General features: G+C 47.6%; 1 protein-coding gene across 1 annotated transcript; it reads left to right on the top strand.

The window, feature by feature from the left end:
* Positions 1 to 6,065: 6,065 nt before the first annotated feature.
* dusp14 (dual specificity phosphatase 14) lies at positions 6,066 to 18,837 on the top strand. Its single transcript, XM_066695895.1, has 2 exons — positions 6,066 to 6,401; positions 17,733 to 18,837. Exon 2 carries the CDS (start codon positions 17,882 to 17,884, stop codon positions 18,515 to 18,517), a length of 636 nt encoding a protein of 211 aa, XP_066551992.1. The 5' UTR covers positions 6,066 to 6,401; positions 17,733 to 17,881; the 3' UTR covers positions 18,518 to 18,837.

Raw genomic sequence — 18,837 nt, 5'->3', positions numbered from 1 at the left:
AGTGTATTGTAATGCTTTTCCTTCTGAGTTGGATTGTTTTTTGTGCCCATTACAGGTTTTTACTATTGATCTGTTCATCTTGAGTTTCTCCCACGCGAGTTGGAGACACTTTTCTGTGTTGTCTTTCCTCCGGGTTTAAACCCCTCTTTTTGGAAAATGTAGTTTGTGCACAGATGCTTTCTTTTTGATTCTGTATTTATATTTCAGTGTAATGTCCAGATGCCATCTCAGTGGGGGCTGATTTCGAGGTCAAGGACGGTTACGGTCCTTTTTCCTGCCACTCGGAAAATCCTGATCATTCCCGGTGACACAAACAGATGCGCCCACGCTGCCTGGGAGGGAGAGGCCACTGGCTGATGTCAGAGCAAGCATTCTGGGAGCGGTAAGGCTTTTCTCGGCCCCTTAACAATCCCCAGTGCCCAGTCTGAGCTTCTATTTATACGTCACTGTTTAGCCATGGGATTCAAAAATGGGTTAGCGGGCAGGTTTGAAATTCTCAGCGGATGTTCTAATTAGCTTTTGGCCCCGATGCTTGAGTGAGACATTTTAATAAATGAACTGGGCGACTATGTGTTTATGTGGAAAAACATGCAAGCGGTCAAGTCTGGCTGAGTCATCTGTGTCAGGCAAGGATGTTGCAAACAAAAGTTATTAGTGTCCTGAGGGGCCCAAGCAGAAAAGGGTCCTGTTCGGAGCGCTGTAGTCCAGGCGGTGGTGGGTCCACTCTGGGCGGTGTCACTGTTCTTGGGATCTGGTGGGCTTGGGACACTTTGTCCCACACTTTGTCCCACACCGGTGACCCCTGTGTCTTACCGGACACCTATTCCAAGATTCCAAGTTCTATTGGGTGGGTAAGAAGAAAAACTCTCCCTCCCATCCACTTTAAATCGTGAAATCGTTAGACTTGGTAACCCGTGCTGTGATGAGATGTAAGTAAATAAAGCTTTGTGATGGTAATCTCATGAATCAGGCTGTGTTAGAGCTCGATTCACAGCTGGTGCCAACAGGACTAGGCCACTGCTGTATAATCAGACACAGCGAGGGGGTGGCGATGTCTTAAGGGCATGTTATTTTGAAGAAGGAAGTAATACATAAGGATAATGATATGTAAATATGGAACTGGTCAGTGGAGAGCCCGTAGCTTCTGTCCAAAGCCAAAGCCTGCTCTTGGAATGGAGCGGACGCCTCCAGATCTCAGCCCAAAGCGAGAGAGAGGAAAAAAAATTAATAATCAACGAGCATGTATTGATTGATATACAGCCTCGGCCCCCTGAGATCACTTGAAATGCAGCTGGGTATTGAAACTCAGCACAGGTCCACTGTAGATGAGCCATTCATTATCCCAGGGCTGGGATCAGTATCTCCTGACAGCCCAGCTCAGGATCCCCACACACACCCCCAAGCCACTGCATTTGCATTCCCGTCAGAGTGGCGATGATCGTTGCTTAGCCATCTGTGTCAGCGTACAAGTTCCGGCTGCTGTTGTATCCATATTAAACGCCACTGTCTCAGCAGAGTGGCACTGACTCAGCTGGCATTTTACCCTGATTCGGTCTGGTCCCTCCTGCCTCCAGCTCGCTCGCTCTCTGTCTCTCCCCGACAATCAGTGCTCAGGCATTAGCGTCAGCATTAGCCCTGGCATGGCTGCGTTCGATGTATACATCTGCTGTTTATTTAGGAGGCACAGGGAGCCAGCTGCGAGTTAACCGCGAAGCATAGCGCGTCCCCTCAGGTATTAAACAGTGAAACATTGCATTTGCCACAGCAGGCTGGTGTGTGCAGGGCACCGTGCGGCATATATAGTAAAACAATCGTTTCCTCCCAGAGCTAGATCAGTCACCATTCAAGAGCTGTTGCGCAATTCGCCTAGGTATACGATTAGTTTCCATCCCCGATTCAGGCAAAACCGATGTCTGGTGTCCTGATTGCTGGAGAAGCATGAATTGATCTGTGAACACCTGGGCAGGTGTACTGGCTGTTTGTTTTAGTCTGTCCTTGAGGTCTTGAATGAGCTCCAGCTTTGTCAACAACTCTCAGTAGGTTACCTATTAAGGTAAGGCAGGTGTGGACACAGGTGGGAGTGAAAGTGAATCAAAGCCTCCTATTAAAAGCATGTTTGACCTTGCTGGGGTCCAGTTGTCAGACACTTGAAGACATAGAAACAAACAAGGGGAGTTTCAAACCTCAGTGCTACAATTAAGAATGGTGTGACAATAGCTGAATGAAAGGGTTCGAGAAGAATAATGAGACGTGATTTGTGCCAGAATGTAAACACAAAGTATTGAGTAAGTGATGCGTTACACACAGCGAGTAAATATGCAGGTGGTGACTGAATATTACTGACAGGCTGTAAATTAGGCTTCACTCAAACACAGGCCACATAACAAATGGCAAAATTACTCCGTGCTGCAGTGCAGAGGTAAATGCATGTCCACTCTCTTGCTTTGGCAGTGATCTGTAGAAGGCAAACGTGAGAGACATTATACAGAAGATCAGTGTTAGCTAAGCAGTGGGCAGAGCTCTTGGGACAAATTGAGATACTGTTACAGCTGAAGGAGACGGAGGTTTAACCCCATCGCAGCCCGGCCAAATTCAGGTCTGTGGATGGAGTGGCGTGGAGTGTAGCAGGCGAGCGGCTGCACCAAAGAGAGCCACGCATCCCAATCTCTGCAGTGCTGGGTGGCTTTTGTTCAAATCAATGGGTGTCAGCTTCCATTCAGCGGGATGTAAAGAATCCAGGCAGGCTAAAATTAGAAATTTTTCACATTTCACATTTTCAGCTAATTGGCTTGGATCCTTTCATTCTTCCTTCCTTCCTTTCCCCCCCACCTCTCTCCGTACTGCATGTATACCAAGACATCTCTAAACGGTATAATATGACTACTGCCGTCATCCCTGGAGATTAGCTGCAATATATAAAATGCTCCATTGTATGCCAGGATAGTGTTATTGTTCTGGTAGATGTACAGGGTCTGCAGTATCGATTGCAGTCATTGCTGGCACTAACACAGTTTTCCAGGGTGTCACAATAGGGACATGGAATGAATGCCAGTGCCTGAGTCGGCTGCCTTTCTAAAATGTGTCCAGTTACGTGACCATCCTCGCTGAATGTGCCCGGCTTGTGTTGTATGTGTTTGTCTAGTCTGTGGTTTGTGTTCTCTGCATCTAACCATGACCCCATTTCCCTGTGTTTTCACTCCACTGCTCTCTGCTCACCCCAATAGTGTACCACCGTGTGTCCTTGTATAACAGCAGAGCACCAGTGTGTGTAGTTGGTGCTCTGAATGAGCCCTTTCTCATGCAGGTGCTTTCGCTGCTGTAGGACTGACTTCCGAGGTTCGAAGCATCATGTTTCTGCCAACAGATCAGTGGCGTCCCCCGCAGCAGGACCTGGAGCTGGCACAGATGGTCCCAAGCAGCCCTGTAATTACTCCAGGCCCCAGAGCTGTGTTCAGGTGAGTTAAATCTCAGTGTCTAGTCAGGGAACAACAGGACATTGATTGTGAAGTTGGCTGTCTAGAAATTGGCTCGAGAGTTGCATTTCTCATTTTCCAAAGTTTGCCATGTGTTGTGTGTTGTTTTTGTGCATTGTAACTCTTGAAAGCAGTGTGGGCTTGATGTGCATTAATCTATTTCTACTTGTATCCTCATAAATATTATGCCCACATATACATGCGTGCAGAGAGCAGGTTAATGTTTCTCAGTGACAGTATTTCCAAGAATATAATCAAACGCAACTTTGATTGTGTTCAATTGCAGTTGACTTCCACTAATTACACTCTACGAGAATTGCAAAAGTGGGGGAGAATCTCTTTATATAATATTTTTGAAAAGGCAACTGTCAGCTGAATACATGGAGCTGTATGTGTGAGGATTTCAAACTCCAAAATATTAGTATCTTTGTTAATACTCACTCTTGTTGCAGGGTAATAGAGGGGCCAAGCCATACTGTGAATTAGGTGTATATATATATTTATTTTCCTACATTTGCTTAGCCCAAAAGAAGACCTCTTCCAGGATTCCCAGTGTCTGTGCTCAAGTGATGCTCCATTGATTGTTGTTATAAATGTCTAAATGAGGCAAAAATGAATGTTGAAACCTCTGGCTGTTTGACAAAGTGGTTTGACCTTTAGCTGTGAAAGTCTGTGAAGTGAGTGTTTTAACCCAGGTCAGTCAGAGCGCTCTGGTGGATTGGCTGTTCTCTGGCAGTGCTGGAGGATATTGTGCAGTGGTGGGCTTTGGGGGTGTTTGCCTCCTGCTCATGCATCCTCACGGTGTGATGGACAGGGGCCATGTGTGACCAGGGAAGACTGGGGAGTGTACTGGATGTAATGAGCATGTAGTAGATGGTGATATTCTTATTTAGTAGTAAGTAGTAATCTGCACCCTGCCCCATCCTTGGAGGAAGACCGATGGACGTAAATGCAAAGACAGACACCTCAACTCCTGCCGGAAGCAGCCTCCACAGCGACCATCTCCAACCCTACCCACAGACTGCCAGAAACACAGGAACCAATGAACTCTCCCATAGACCCCCCTGTGCACAAAGAAAGCCTCCACAAGCCTGCAGAGTACAACACAGTAAGTCCAATTTCCTCACAATTTATGGCTTTTCTGGAATCGCCGACACACCCCTTCCTCCCGCCCCCCCGCAGCTGGCAGCGACTCCACGTTGGCTCTACAGACGACCACTTTCAAAGTAACCCCCTCAGTTTTATACTCCTCACACAACCTACGCTTGAAACAGAGCTGGACTCTAGGGATTACAACAGGCCTTCTCCCATCACCCAACAGGCCCACACAGCTTGCCTTCTCCTTATAGGCTACCTGTTGGAAAATGCAAAGCCCTCCTCCGCACCTTAGCAGCACCACGGTTTTAACCTCCCCCTCCTCCCCTCTCTCTTTTCTTCAGAAACGCATGTATAAATACCTTTAACAAAAAAGGCACAGCAGGCGCTGGAATCCTTTCTCCTACACACCCACTCGTGTTACACGCCGCCCGCTTGGAGATGCTATTTTGGGCACTACTTCGCTCCTCTACCCCCCCCCCCACACACTCTCCTCCTCACTTACTCTCTGCCGGTTTTCAGGCTTTCCAGCACTCAAGCCTACATGGCGACCACCCAGGGGGATTATATGTACAACGGGGCACCTAGGCTTGTTGGGGAGGGGGGTGGGCAGCAGAAAACCTCCACCACTCTTACTCCTCTGTAGCTATAATTGCTCTCAATTTATTATACCCTCTCTGTGAGCTCCCCAACGCCATACCCGCTTCACATGGCACACACTGATTGCTTATCATCACATCAGGCCCTTTGTGTGTACAATCACTACAACCCTGTGGAAACACCTCTGACAATGCACCTATTGTACACTGACACACATGCAACACAAATCACACACTCGTTAGCCTGCACTTCCATCTTTACAGGGTCAGTGATAACGCAGTGGCTACTTTCTCTTACACTCACAGGGAACAGACCAGGTGCAATTGCTGTATGTGGCACTGGGTGTCCTTCATGTCACCTGACTCACATCATTCTCAATAACACATCCCATCTGCTCCATAAAATAAAGGACTCTGCATTGCAGCCTCCGCCTCCAGTTCACTGTAACTTGTAATACTGTCGCTCACAAACACTACCTACAAATAATCAATAATGATCTAAATCAACAAGTAACCACATTTCTAGTGCACTGTTGAAAATGATAGGGACCCTTTATCAATAAGCTACATGCTTTCAAGACAATCATTTGCTATGGGCTCCCTTTTGGATTTCCACCACTCTGACCCTCAATCCAGTTGTTCTTCATAGGTTTACACAAAAGGAGACACACAAGCAACCTCGACAAGTGTCATTCCCATCCCAGACACTGGCGTGGCAGTCTCCTGTACAGAGAGGTCGCCTTGTGCGCCTTGCTGCGTGCGTAACGCCTGGGCGTCTCGCCAAACCCGCTGCCGCCGCAGCCCCGGGAGAGCCTCCCCGCTCCTCCCCGCTCCTCCCCGCTCCGGAGGGCTCAGGACAAGGCGCCCCTGGCCGCTCTTGGTGTAGAGCATCTCCTGTGCTGGCGTGCGCTCCGTGCGTGGCGAGAGGGAGGCGCTTGCTGTCTCACTCGGCGCACAGCGCGGCTGCGATCGCTCACTCCCTCCGCCTCTCCAGCGGCTCCGGCAGCCACGGCGCTTCAGCGATTGCGTTCCCTGTTCCCGTGCCGAGGGCTGCTTATTTCCGTACTTAGGGACACTTTCTGGAGCTGGTGGTGCTCGCCTGCCTGCTCTGTACCGCCGCACGGATGTCATTGCGCGACTGATGCACTTTGGCGCCGCGGACTCGCTCGCCTGCCCGCCCTGCTCTCCAGTGAAGCCCCGCCGCTGCTGTTGCTTCCTTCGGACGAGCCCCGAGGTAAGTGGCATCTGCCGGTCAGACGTGCTTTTGCATGTAAAGCTTGACCATTACCGGCCTGACCAGCAAGGTCATCATCTTCAGACCTTGCCTAGCAATTTGCACGACCACGGTGACCGTGCTGGAAGTTTCATGCACTCCTGGACTCTCTCCGAGTGCCGCCGTGTCATTGCAGGGGCTGCCCCTGTGCTCAGACTGTTGCTCCCCGTGTCCAGGTTGCCACTTTGCTCGGGCACTGTGCTCTGCTGCACTGAGGGCGCACCGTGAAAAGGCGCTATATCAAATCATTACTATAGGCTACAAAAACACGGATTGATGCGCGGTGCCCGTACAAACAGCGTGCATTTCTGCTCTGTACCCACTGTATAAACTTATTGCTAATAATCATACTACAGTATTATGGCTGTAATGCCATTTGATATTGTAATTGTAATTTACCACACTTTACAACAAGTGAAAACGTGTATTGTTGCGGATATATAGGATTTTGGTTTGGGTATTTATACGGTGTAAGGTGTATTCATACTCTTGGGTGAGTTTGCACGGAATCAGTTGGCACTATTCAACTTGGGTACTCGCTTGTATAGTAGTTTGCAGTTCAGGGGCTGGTACGCTGCTGTATTGCACATGTAGTGCTCCGCCATCACTTCATTCAGTATTAATGGCTTTATTAAGGGCACGTCGGCAACAAAGTTTAAAAGCAAGAGCGGCAGCGGCAACAGTAGCAGGCCATCATTTCCAAATCATTGATACAAAAACCTAATGCCTACTCCGCCACTGCACCATGCTGAGTGCGCACAGTGTAGGTGCCAGTCCGCGCCCGGGTACAGGGGGTCTGCAGGACACTTTACACTACAGCACCGGGGGCATCATCGCATGAGTAGGGCACGGGTACCGATCAGCAGCATCAGACTTCTCAGCCTGCCTTATTCGGTCCATAGGTGTGCCTACTGATACAGTGGTATCTACTGAGGCACCTCTCCTTATGGGATGTTCTTGCTGACCATACCATTGTGGTTTTAAACCTCTCCGCTTTACAGCTGTCTGCATGGTCCTGTTGGCCTCACCTTGAATCCACCTTATACATTTTTAAACCACTGCCTATACAAGAGATCCTGCGATACAACTTACTGGAAGGCTGCCTTGACATCCATCTTAAAACCGCTGTACAAAACCAATATTCGCTGCCTGACGGAGTCTTCATGCAGCATGCTCAGGGCTCTCTGTCTCAACCACTCTGAAATACTGTGCAATCCGTTTTATTACTTTAACTCACAGGTGCAGATTAGCTGGTTCAGACGTGGAGATTTTACCAATTTCAAATATAAGTCATCAGTGCTATAAATAAATGCAGCCCAATGCAGTGCTTAAAAAGACCTGTTATAATATACCACAGAAAGAACAACCACACAGTGCCTGTCAATACGGGCTCTTTATCCAGTGCACAGCAGGTGTGATCGGAAACGATGTACATTTTTCACAGAGATAGTGAGAGTCTGTACACTCCCTAAAGTGCCCACTGATTATATAGGAACCCCATGTGTTGGTGAATAGAAGGAGATGAGGAAGGAAGAACCATTTACTTGCATTCAAATGACTTCAATATGAGCCATTGTGGTGTTCAAACCTAAAACACACAGAGGTATTAAAGCCACATCTCTGCTTTGCCCCTAAACACATTTTTATCAGCACTACTGCAAACTGCCCACTATTTGCTATATTTTACCTGTATTTAATGTGTTGGTTATTGGGGAAAACAATATTATCCATATACTGCATAATGTCACATTGTTTTTAAATTACTTCAATGACAGCCACCTTGGATAGAGATGTTGGGTAATAGACACTAACTTCACACAGATTTAGAAAATATGCCAGTTTTTTACCCCCCCCAACAAACAGCTGAACAGATATACCTGTCAAGTGCAGATGTTGCTTCTGTACAAGGACATGCCTGACTGTCACTCATCCTGATGAGTTGGGAGACATCCACAGAATGACAGCCTGTACAGAAATGCCAAACAATTAGTATACCGTCTCTAAACGAATAAAGAGGGATCGGGGCGTTCTTGTTTTAGTTATGTGCAATAAAAAGCAGTCCATAATCATTTACCACGGATACACCCTCTGAAAGGTGTCAAGTAGGGAATAGAAGTAGTATCTGTGTCTGTTTAGCCTTGTTGATGATGATGTGTGTGCTTAGTATTCAGAATAAAGCCTGCAGTTTGAACTCTTTTAAGTCTACTACATTTGTTTTTTCAAATGTAAATCATTTGGGGTGGGGGGGGGCTTTTCCCAAAAATGTGTTAGAATACGCACAGTCAGTGTGTCACATTAACTGACGCACATACGTATCGCATCACATATTAGCAAACCAACTTAGATAAAGCAGTAACCAGTAATGAACTACACTACAGATGTCACGTAAGGCTCGTTTTTTGTTGAAGGCCTCTAGCATGTTTTGGGACATTTGGGACAACACCGGACTGCCAGGGTTGATGGACATGTATAGTCAAACAGAGAGGGAAAAAAATAAAAAATAAACATGTCACAAAGCTCGGAGTGGAATACAGAGGTTAGAGAAAAAACATGCTAGAAAAAAGCCCTGACCTCTGACCTCAGTCCGGATGGAACACCTCAGGCATGGAGCGCAAAGCCAATCAGAAACAGGCTGCTGAGGCGAGCGTCTCTCGCTGCATTAGAAGCTGCACTGCAGGGAGGAACGGCACAGTGTCTGTCTCTGGCAAAGTGTCAAACGGATTGCAGCACCTAATAAGGCCCAGTTTGGGCTCAGACCTTATTAAAGCCATTGTGACCAGCTGTCTTTAGGATGTGGCCTGCTGTCCCGCTGCTCTGGTTATCTTAGTGTGAAGGTGATGCACTGCTACACTGCTGTCTATCTCTAGTGGAGGAGAGTAGTGCCTCAGCCCTCTCCCACGGACACGATTGCTATTATTTGCTCTTACAGTTAATCGTGTTATTGTTTTTTAGGTTTCTTACAGCATTAGATCATCTTATCCTTACCCCTGCCTGCTGTGCCATCAAAACTGGCTCTGCTTACCCTAAGCGCTTTAATGATTTAATTTGCAGCACGCAATTCAGCACTTTCCTCACCACCTCACAATGTGCATTCTGGGCTTTGATTCAAGTGCAGCTTTTCGAATCGGTCAAATGCAGAACACCTCCAGGAACAGCGGTCTGAACCATTTCCAATTGAGCACGTAAGCAGATCTGTGAAGTAACTGAGACCATAAGCTGCAGTTATAGCACTGATCTACAGCAGAGTATAGGCTATGGCACAGCACAGCATTGGGCAAGCCTCCCTCTGCCTTTCTCGCAATGACAATATTTTATTTTAGATAGTATTACACTGCCAGAGCTGATGCAACTGCCTGCTGAGGGCCATGTACATATATAAATATATCAACATACCAGTGCGCAAAGCCATATCCTTTCCAACGTCCACTGTGTAGAACACCTCGGGGATGACCTCGACCAGCTCACCAGGAAGGCATGCCACAGAACACCTTTTCTCGCTGGGCTAGGCTGATTGGAGAAATGGCGCAGTATTAATTATCAGAAAGATGGCAGCACTCATTAAAGCCAACAGTAGACAAACACTGGACAGTTTCTCACACTGTCCGTAACGTAATCCGTCATTGTCTCAACCTGGTCCACTGAAAGTGTCAGAGCAGGGAGGCGAGAAATCCCCCCCATGGGAACTGGGGAGTCTTACACAATCAAAACTCAAAGAGTGGCTTAAAAAGTACAATTGACCAAAGGATGCACATGGATAACTGGAGCCTGATTAAAACACACCGCTTTAAAATAGCACAGCGTTTTCAGTCGCTCTAAAGAAACTAAACTAGGGATAGCGGAGGAACCACAGATGGCATTAACACCGCTCTCTGCCACACGTCTGCTGAGCTTGACGTCACGCAGTATTGCGGAGTCGTTAATGACTGTAAATGAAGCTTCCTGCCGCCTGCATCGCCGGGCTGAGGAGCACAAGCCTGTCAGCGCGCTGTGCCTTTGCTACAGACAGCAGATAGAGTCCGGACATCTCCCAGAGGAGGTGTCGGATACAGTGATTGTCATTGATTTGGTTCCAATTGTCATCATGACGGGACCTAGCGAGGGAGGGGATCGGAGAGCAGGCCGGGGAGTGTGAAAGGTGACGGTGGAAATGCTGAATGTGATCGGTCCCGAGCTACATTTGAGGGTTGTGCCGAGAACATGCTAGGGATTTGCATTTAGATGCATCATTGATGCAGCCACAGGGCGCACAGACCGGGCGGCAGTAGCTACAGCGAGGGTGTTTGAGTGGATGCAGAAAGACTCTGTACTCCACCCTGTGCCCGGAGGAGCCCTGCGTCTTCTTGTTGTTCAGACTTGACATTACCTTTTAATTATTTACAGGTGTTAAATAGCTGAAATTGTTCAGTTGATGATTTCCTTAGAAGTCTCAAACATGGTATAGCTCCACAGTATCTGGTTGACATTTGATCTGCCTCACGTGCTCTTCGTACATTGTGTACTCTGAGCTCCCATGCATCCCTAATGCGAAATTAAGATCGGTGGGTGATTTGGCTCCTCCTAGACGTATTAGAAACCCTGCTATAATGAACACTTTGAAATCTGGTTTAATTATTCAGAACAGCAATTTACCGAGCTTTCTTTGCCTTGGGATTTGTAATTTATTTTTTCCCCCCACAAGTATTGTTTTAGCCACCTGTAAAGTGCTCTGGGAACATGTTTTAAGGGCGTTATATAAAATAAATGTAATTTGAAGTCAAAAAGAGGAGTTTGTGTGTGTGTGTGTGGAGGGTTTCTTTTATCGGTACATAGACTCACGGCTGAGCCTCCGCCAGTATTCTGGATCGGTTCCTCGTCCAGGGAAGTGCTATCGATGAGTGGGCTGTGACTGGCTGGTCACAGGCGAGGCATCGATCGGGAAATGCAACAGGGGCTTCAAACGGCAGAAAACGCTGCCTGTTATTGCAGCCCTCATTTGTTGCCCGTCCGATTGATCGCAACAGGGCTTGGTTTGTGTGTGTGAGAGAGAGAGAGCCTATTACAGTGACTGACGGAGCACAGATCCACATAAAGTAAAGGACACTGGTTTTGGTGGCTTTGTGCGTTTGCTGCTCGTTCTGACTGCATTCTCCACATGATGGTAAAATCACAAGAAAAACCAAAGCTGAACTCATAGATGGTCACCAAGCCTTGGACGCTGTACATTACTGAAAGTATACATTAAATCAAGCAGTAAGAAGTGCTAACTTGTCACCTGACCTTTGCACACGCTCAGTCTGTCTGTACCACACCAGACTACAGTGCCTTAGGGGTGAGCAGCAGACGGAGCCATTACACCATTTATTTTATTTTTTTATTTTAATACGGACAGCCAGTTTTCCTTGCAAGAATATGACAAATCAGGCAACATGGGAGATTCATTTGATTGCATATTATTATTATTGTTATTATTCAGATTGTGAATAATTATATAATTTGCGCCGACTTTCACACCATGCTGTGTCCACTGATTGTTTTGAGCTTTTCCTAATGTGACAAAACCTGCCCATACAGTCTTAAAGGAGCAATCTCAAACGTTTATGAGGCACAAACTTCACTGAGTTGTTTATTTTATTAGGGGGGTGATAATTAGATTGTTGGTTTATGACTTTTGGGCTGTTTGAGGTGAAAAACAAAAAAAAGTGTGTTTTTGTATCTTTTGTCAAATCACAGCAAGCTGCATGAAATCTGGACCTGACTGAAGAAAAAATTAAATAAATTAAACGACTTTGCAAGATCAAGCCATCATTTTTTCAGTTCCGTATAAACTTGACCATAGCCGACTGGATTTGAGAAGGTTGGCCCCGATATACACCCCGATCACGTTTCATTTTTCTCAATGGCTCTGCTGTGCGAGGTTGAAATGCCTTTTCTACAGCATCACAAAGAAATCGGGAGGTTACCATAGCTAGCTAGCAGAGTCTCATTTGGGGCTTTGAGACTGTAGGGGTGGATAGAGAGCGAGAGTGTGAGAGGGAAAGAAAGAAAAAGAGAGAGAGGGAGGGCCAAGCAGCCAGTGTCTAGTAGAAGAAAGCCTCTCTGCTTCTCCATGGAAACCAGGAATGCAGACACGTGTTTGCTCCTTGAAACAAACGCAGAAGTCCAGAAACAGTCTGCACCCACACTCCTCCCCCCAGTGGAAGAAACACCGCTTCCTTCTCTTCCGCTGGCCATACCTCCCCCCTCAGAACAGTCCGAGTAATGCCAGATTTGAGGCGCTTGGGGCTGTAGTACAAATAAACCGATGAAGCGAAAAAGTACTCGTATCTTGTATATGTTATGTCAGCTTCATGAGATTGAATATCCAGCAGCAGGTGAGGGTGTATATACAACATTGTGCGGTGTTGTAAAGCACCGAATGGCTCAAATTGCAAATGCAACGCGAGTCGTCCATGACAATAGAAAGTAATAACCACATCATCATAGCCCTGCAGTAGGATCTGCACTGATTCCAGCACAATTGACTGTCTGGATGGCTGGAATCGCAAATGAAAGGATTCGATTTGTTTGGCAGCAAAACGTATCCTAGAAAAAACGTATTATGTTCATGTAGCGTAAACAACCGAACCCTGGCCTGCTGCTGTACCGGCTACAGCTACTTCTGCTGTGCTTGGATAGCCCTGTCACTTTAAGTACCGTGTGTCTCTTCGGTCATGAGGAAGTGGGTGAAGAGTTGGCATGTTTATTTTTATAGTGCCCTCCCAATGCTGATCTGCATTTCAGCACTTAAGGAATGCGTAGTGCGCAGGCCCGGCTCGGATCCGATCACCTTTGAGACGGGGAGGGACGAGGGAGCATCTTGGGTTCCCGGTGCGGCAGGGAGACGATCTGCCTGGTGTTGTGACACTCTGCCGTCCTGACACACTGTCTGCGGCTGGCTGTGCTTTGCCATCGGGGTGGGAAGCAATCCCACTGGAATCTGCTAAGGGAGAGGGAGAGGGAGAGAGAGAGAGAGAGGATATGTGAGGAATGTCTGCTTCCCAAAGTGTTGACAGGACCGAGATACATCCATGAGTAATGAATAAGAAAAAACACACACACATCCTTCACACAGCTGAGCCGACTGTAAAGACAGAAGCTGCTGACACAGAGAATTATTAGTGTTGTTATTTTCATTATCATAACTGAATATTTAAAAAACAACAGTATCATTTATAAATTATAATATGTGAGGAAGATCTTTTCATGACAGACAGCAGTACATTATACACTCTAAAAAGCATTGTTTGGATTACATGAGAGGGATTTGTTTTAAATCATAATAATCACTTGTAATTTGTTTAATTTTGTATTTCATCTCTTTTCCTTTTAAGTTTACATTATTAGTATTATTATTTATGATTAAATTGTTATTATCATCATTTGGCTGATTGATTATCTTATATCCAAAAGCACAAATGCATTAGACACTCACAAGGCATTGTAAAAATGTCGGTAGTGCAACACCTGTATTGCTAGGGTTATTTAACAGAGCCTACACTTACGATATGAGTTTGTTTTGAGTGATCATTTCACAGCGAGGCTTCTGAGACACTGAAGGAGTGGGAGAAGTCTGCATACATTGTCCACCATCAATTAAATACATTAATAATCAGACTGGAGAGGAGTACAGGCACAGCTGTATTAAAACAGCACAGCACTGGTTTAAAACAGGCCGATCCCAGGGTCCTGACAATAGGACTGCTGATAACGGCTCCAGCGGGGAGAGAGACTGGGCCGGGATCCAGCCGGGCTGCAGCCGTGGCACATGTGTCCGCCTCTGTGTTAACCGTGTCCAAGTCACTTCAGACGGTGCGATTAGGATCGCCTCTCTTTACTTAGCAGGCGAAGTCAGGGCCGAGAGCCAGCAGCGCATTAACGACTCGACAGTGTCCCCCCGAGAGATGGCCAAGACAGGGACCTGGTAGGAGATTGAGGGGGGGCGGGGGGGTACAGGTGCTCTCTGCCTGCTGTCAACAAGCAGATCCAATTAAATATTGTAGTTACTGAGGCTGGTTAACTAGGCTGGGAGAGAGTGGTGTGCGGGAAGTGCCAGGAGGGATGGCGGATTTTGATTTTTTTGCTTGAGCGATATACATACACGCACTGACACACACAGACACATACCCCGCCTCTAGGCTGCTGAAAGCCAGTCGAGGCCAGACTCCCTGCTGAAAGCCGGCAGAGTGCAGGACTTAGATGTGTGTTTTTTTTTTGCCATCGGCATCAAAGCTTGAGGAACAGCGGTGGCTGGCTGGCACAGGCCCTGACACTGGCCCCCGCGCTGCAGGAGGGAACTCGTCCCCCTAACCACACGGAGCTCCTGCCTGCCAGCTGTTGGCAAAACACATCAGCCGGGCAGATGATCAATAGTAAGGGGTTGTGTGCACACGCTCACTCTCACTTTCACTGACACACACACACACACACAAGCCCAAACAGGCCCGGCTCTCTGATCTCGTGCCGTGAGGGAGCACAGTTCCCGGGCCGCTGCCTGCCATCATTTCTCACAGGGTGCATCAGTCAGGCAGAGATTTGTTGCCTGTCGATCTCGTTCCTGCTTAAAATGCCCAGCATGCAAGAGCCTACTTTAATAACCTTTGGATTGAAATCTGAGAAATGAATTTCCACAATCAGGTTTGACTGATGCTACCAGCAGAGTGACGGAGGCATCGGCCCTCTTGTCCATTGAGGGACACGTTCACTTTGTGTTGGGCCGTGTCTGTTCAGAGTGGGCCTGAAAAAAGGCATCCCCCAGATAAATAAAGGCCTGAGAAAAATTAAAAACAACAATTATTACCCCCAGTTCGCCCCTTATTTACATGACACTATTACAATTCCCACTGTACTCTCAGGGCCTCGTAGCATTAATTGTTAGTGTCATGCGGACTGCTAAGTCAGGTGTCCAAGTCTTGGTCTTGGCCATATGGCTAATGGAATGTAATTGAGGCAGCCTGGAGTTACAGCAGGAGTCGAGTGCGCCGGCGTTTGCTCAAACGTGCTGCTGCCACCTGCCAACATGTCACCACTGTGTTGCTAATGGACACAATGAGACGATTACAAGGGGGCTTGAGTAACAACTGTGTTAGTCTTCACTGGGTGCCTTTTGACACAGGACAGGACTGCCTCTAAGCTTAAAACATGAACGTTTACACCTGGCTAAATTACCGTGCAGAGCAGTTAAAATACAGAAGAGAAAAGGGCTTACACTGATGTTGCCAAGTTGTGTATTTGTTGTCGTCGTTTAAAGCTATTACAGTCAAAGTCCCAGTTAATCATGGCTTAATGAATCGTAAACCACACAGACTGCCTGGTATGTTGTACGCCAATCAAATCTGGAACGCTCGCTCGATCCCGTTCCCAATTAGCAGAAATATATTAAAGCCTAAGGAATGCAGGCTTTTGAGATGGTTTTCAATGTGATTGCACCGGGATTAGTACGAGTTGGTTAGTGCAGTGTGCGCTGTAGCCTTAAGGGGGAATTCTGCTTTATTTAGCCCAACAAGGCCGTCTCCTCCCTCAGACCTAAAGGCAGGTTCTCTGGGTTTTCGGCTCTGCCGTTACATGACCCTGGAATCTGCCGTTGTTCACACTGGCACACAGGAGCGGTAGAGCTACTCACACCGACAACACAGCGAAGATCGTTCGTGCCTGAAAGTACAGCAATCGCTATACAGCCATACGGGAGCCACTGCTGTCTGGACTATAGGGCCCAGCCTGCACTTTGAGTGGGGGGGTACCAGTTTTTTATTTTATTTTTTAATGTTTTCAAAAGGGAGGGTTGTTTTTTCTTTTTTTGCACGTTTGTTTACTTAATATGCATCGTGACGCACATTCCAGTTTTCCGCCAGTGGCCTCTGGGACTCCACGGATCTGACAGCGCCTCCATTTGCACAGCAGTTAATGCCAGTTTTCAGGCAGGATCTTAATCAGTCACACTGCAGATTAATGAGGTTTGGTCTCAGAGGAGCCCACACAGAAAAGAAACAAGAAAAGAAAGAAAATTACTACTAAACTACTAGAGGCTCTCTGAACATCAGACTGCAAGCTTCCGCAAAAACCGTCCCTCGGAGAAACACTCGCAACAGCTCTGGGTAATGCAATCTAATACACATCAACTCTGCATAATAAACGTCCCTAAATCCAAAACAGGATGACCAACCTCTACCTGAACACACAGCTCATCTCCAGCTGAACACCGCAGCCCTCTCTGCCGGTGAGATTTTCCACACCGCCTGGTACAGTTCAGCCTCTCCATTTAAAATCTGTCAATTGACACACAAGGGCTGCATGACTCACCTCAGCACTATAATATGTGCTTGCAGACATGGATTACTTGTGATGTCTTTGCTCCAAACCAGCACTGAATTGCAGAGAATGTTTTTTGTTTTCATAGAGGGATAAAGCTGCAACGATCAGTGGTACTACAGTGGGGTGGTGGGTGGCAGGGAATCAGCATTTCTGCCTCCATTAAGACATTTCAGTTACCCTAACCAATGATATCCTTTACAATCAATTATTACCCCATTGTTATTACAAGGGTCATAATAATATGTTTAACCTGCATACTATTAGAGCACAAAGGAGTTGACCAGGGTATATTAGGGACGTAGATAACCCTGAAATGCAACTGTTAATATTTGAACCTGTCAATAGGGCCATTTCCTGTTCAAAGACCATAAACACAGTGTGACAGAGTTGTCAGTCGTCTTCCCTGCGTTCCCCTCTCTGGTGAGCGCTGTGCTATATCAGTGTTTAATAACCTGTCTTGCGCACATCAGAAACAGGAACAAGAAAACAATTTTGGTTTTTATCAATATTTGCACAAGCTTGCCGCCGTTTGAGATTTCTCTAAAGCATCTGTTTCCCCCAGTCTCGGGACGGCGATGTGTCTTTATTTGCCGATCGTGAAAGGCTAGTGGGTTGAGGGCAGGCTGAGGAGGCTGCTATTACTTGTCACTATTATTGATGACAGATGACCCCCCCAGCTGCCCCCTACTGTATTATATTAATACTCCCAAGCTTTAAATAAACAGCGGCTCAGACAAGATCTTAAGATTCTGTATCAATATTGACACTGCGGCTTATGAGCAACGTGCCACCATAGCAGAGCGCCTTGCTGCCTTGGAATAGTTCTGGGGAGGAGAGAGCGTAACGAGACTTTGAACCCGTGATTTAGGATGACCAATGACTGGGGGCCCTGGGGGAGCAGGGCTGTAAGCACTGCAGCTGTATCAGGTTTCATAACTAACCTTTTCCTTCTTTCTCATCTCCTAGGTGGCTCTGTGGACAGTCCCCACGTACCGTTCTGTCCATCTGAGCGTGGCCATGGAAGCTGTGTGCTGAAAGACAAGCCCAGCCCCCCACCGGTCTCTTCCATCTACATCACTCTCTCTCTTCCTTGTTGACTCACTCTCTCGCTCTCAATGAGTTCCCGGAGTCAAGGCTTCTTCCACCACCACCACCACCACCACCACCACCGCAGCTCAGTGGTGCCCACCGCCGTACCCAGGCTGGTGCCCGAGACGGGAGTGCTGGGGGGCATCGCCCAGATCACACCTTCCCTGTTCCTGAGCCGGGGCAACGTGGCGTCCAACCGCAGTCTGCTCCTGTCTAAAGGCATCACCTGTGTGGTCAACGCCACCATCGAGCTGCCCAACTTCAACTGGCCCCACGTGGAGTACGTCAAGGTGCCCCTGGCTGACATGCCCCACTCACCCATCTCCTTGTACTTCGACAGCGTGGCCGACAAGATCCACAGTGTGGGCCGCAAGCGGGGGGCGGTGCTGGTGCACTGCGCCGCGGGGGTGAGCCGGTCCGCCTCCCTGTGCCTGGCCTACCTGATGAAGTACCATCGCGTCTCCCTGGCCGAGGCCCACGCCTGGGTCAAGGCCCGCAGACCCGTCATCCGCCCCAACGCCGGCTTCTGGAGGCAGTTGATCGAATACGAGAGGAAGCTCTTCGGCAGGAACTCCGTCAAAATGGTGCAGACGCCCTACGGGGTCATCCCGGACGTCTACGAGAGGGAACGCAGGAACCTGGCTCCCTACTGGGGCATATAGGCAAGGAGAAATTGAAGAGTAGCAGATCGGGCAGAGGAAAGAGGATGAGAAGGGGCGGGGGGATATAAGGGGTTCGTTTTAATCTTTGGTCATTTTGCAATGCCTAAACCCCCCCACCTCCACCTCGGTCCGAACCCTGCCCACTCCCCCAAGCCTGGCCAGAGCTTGTCAACTCCGTTCTCAGAATCTGTCTGTGAGTGCCTGTCTGTTTGAAGTTTAGTCCGTTAAAACTGGATCATTGCATCTGGAGGGAGTTGAACCCGCTGATTAAAGAAATTAAATAAATTCTGGTTTCTTTTTTTTTTTTTTTTTTAAACGCA

This window comes from Amia ocellicauda, chromosome 22, assembly GCF_036373705.1.
Source record: "Amia ocellicauda isolate fAmiCal2 chromosome 22, fAmiCal2.hap1, whole genome shotgun sequence".
Taxonomy (NCBI): domain Eukaryota; kingdom Metazoa; phylum Chordata; class Actinopteri; order Amiiformes; family Amiidae; genus Amia; species Amia ocellicauda.
Note: the sequence above shows the minus strand (reverse complement) of the source record. Positions and strands in the feature narration are given on the sequence as shown.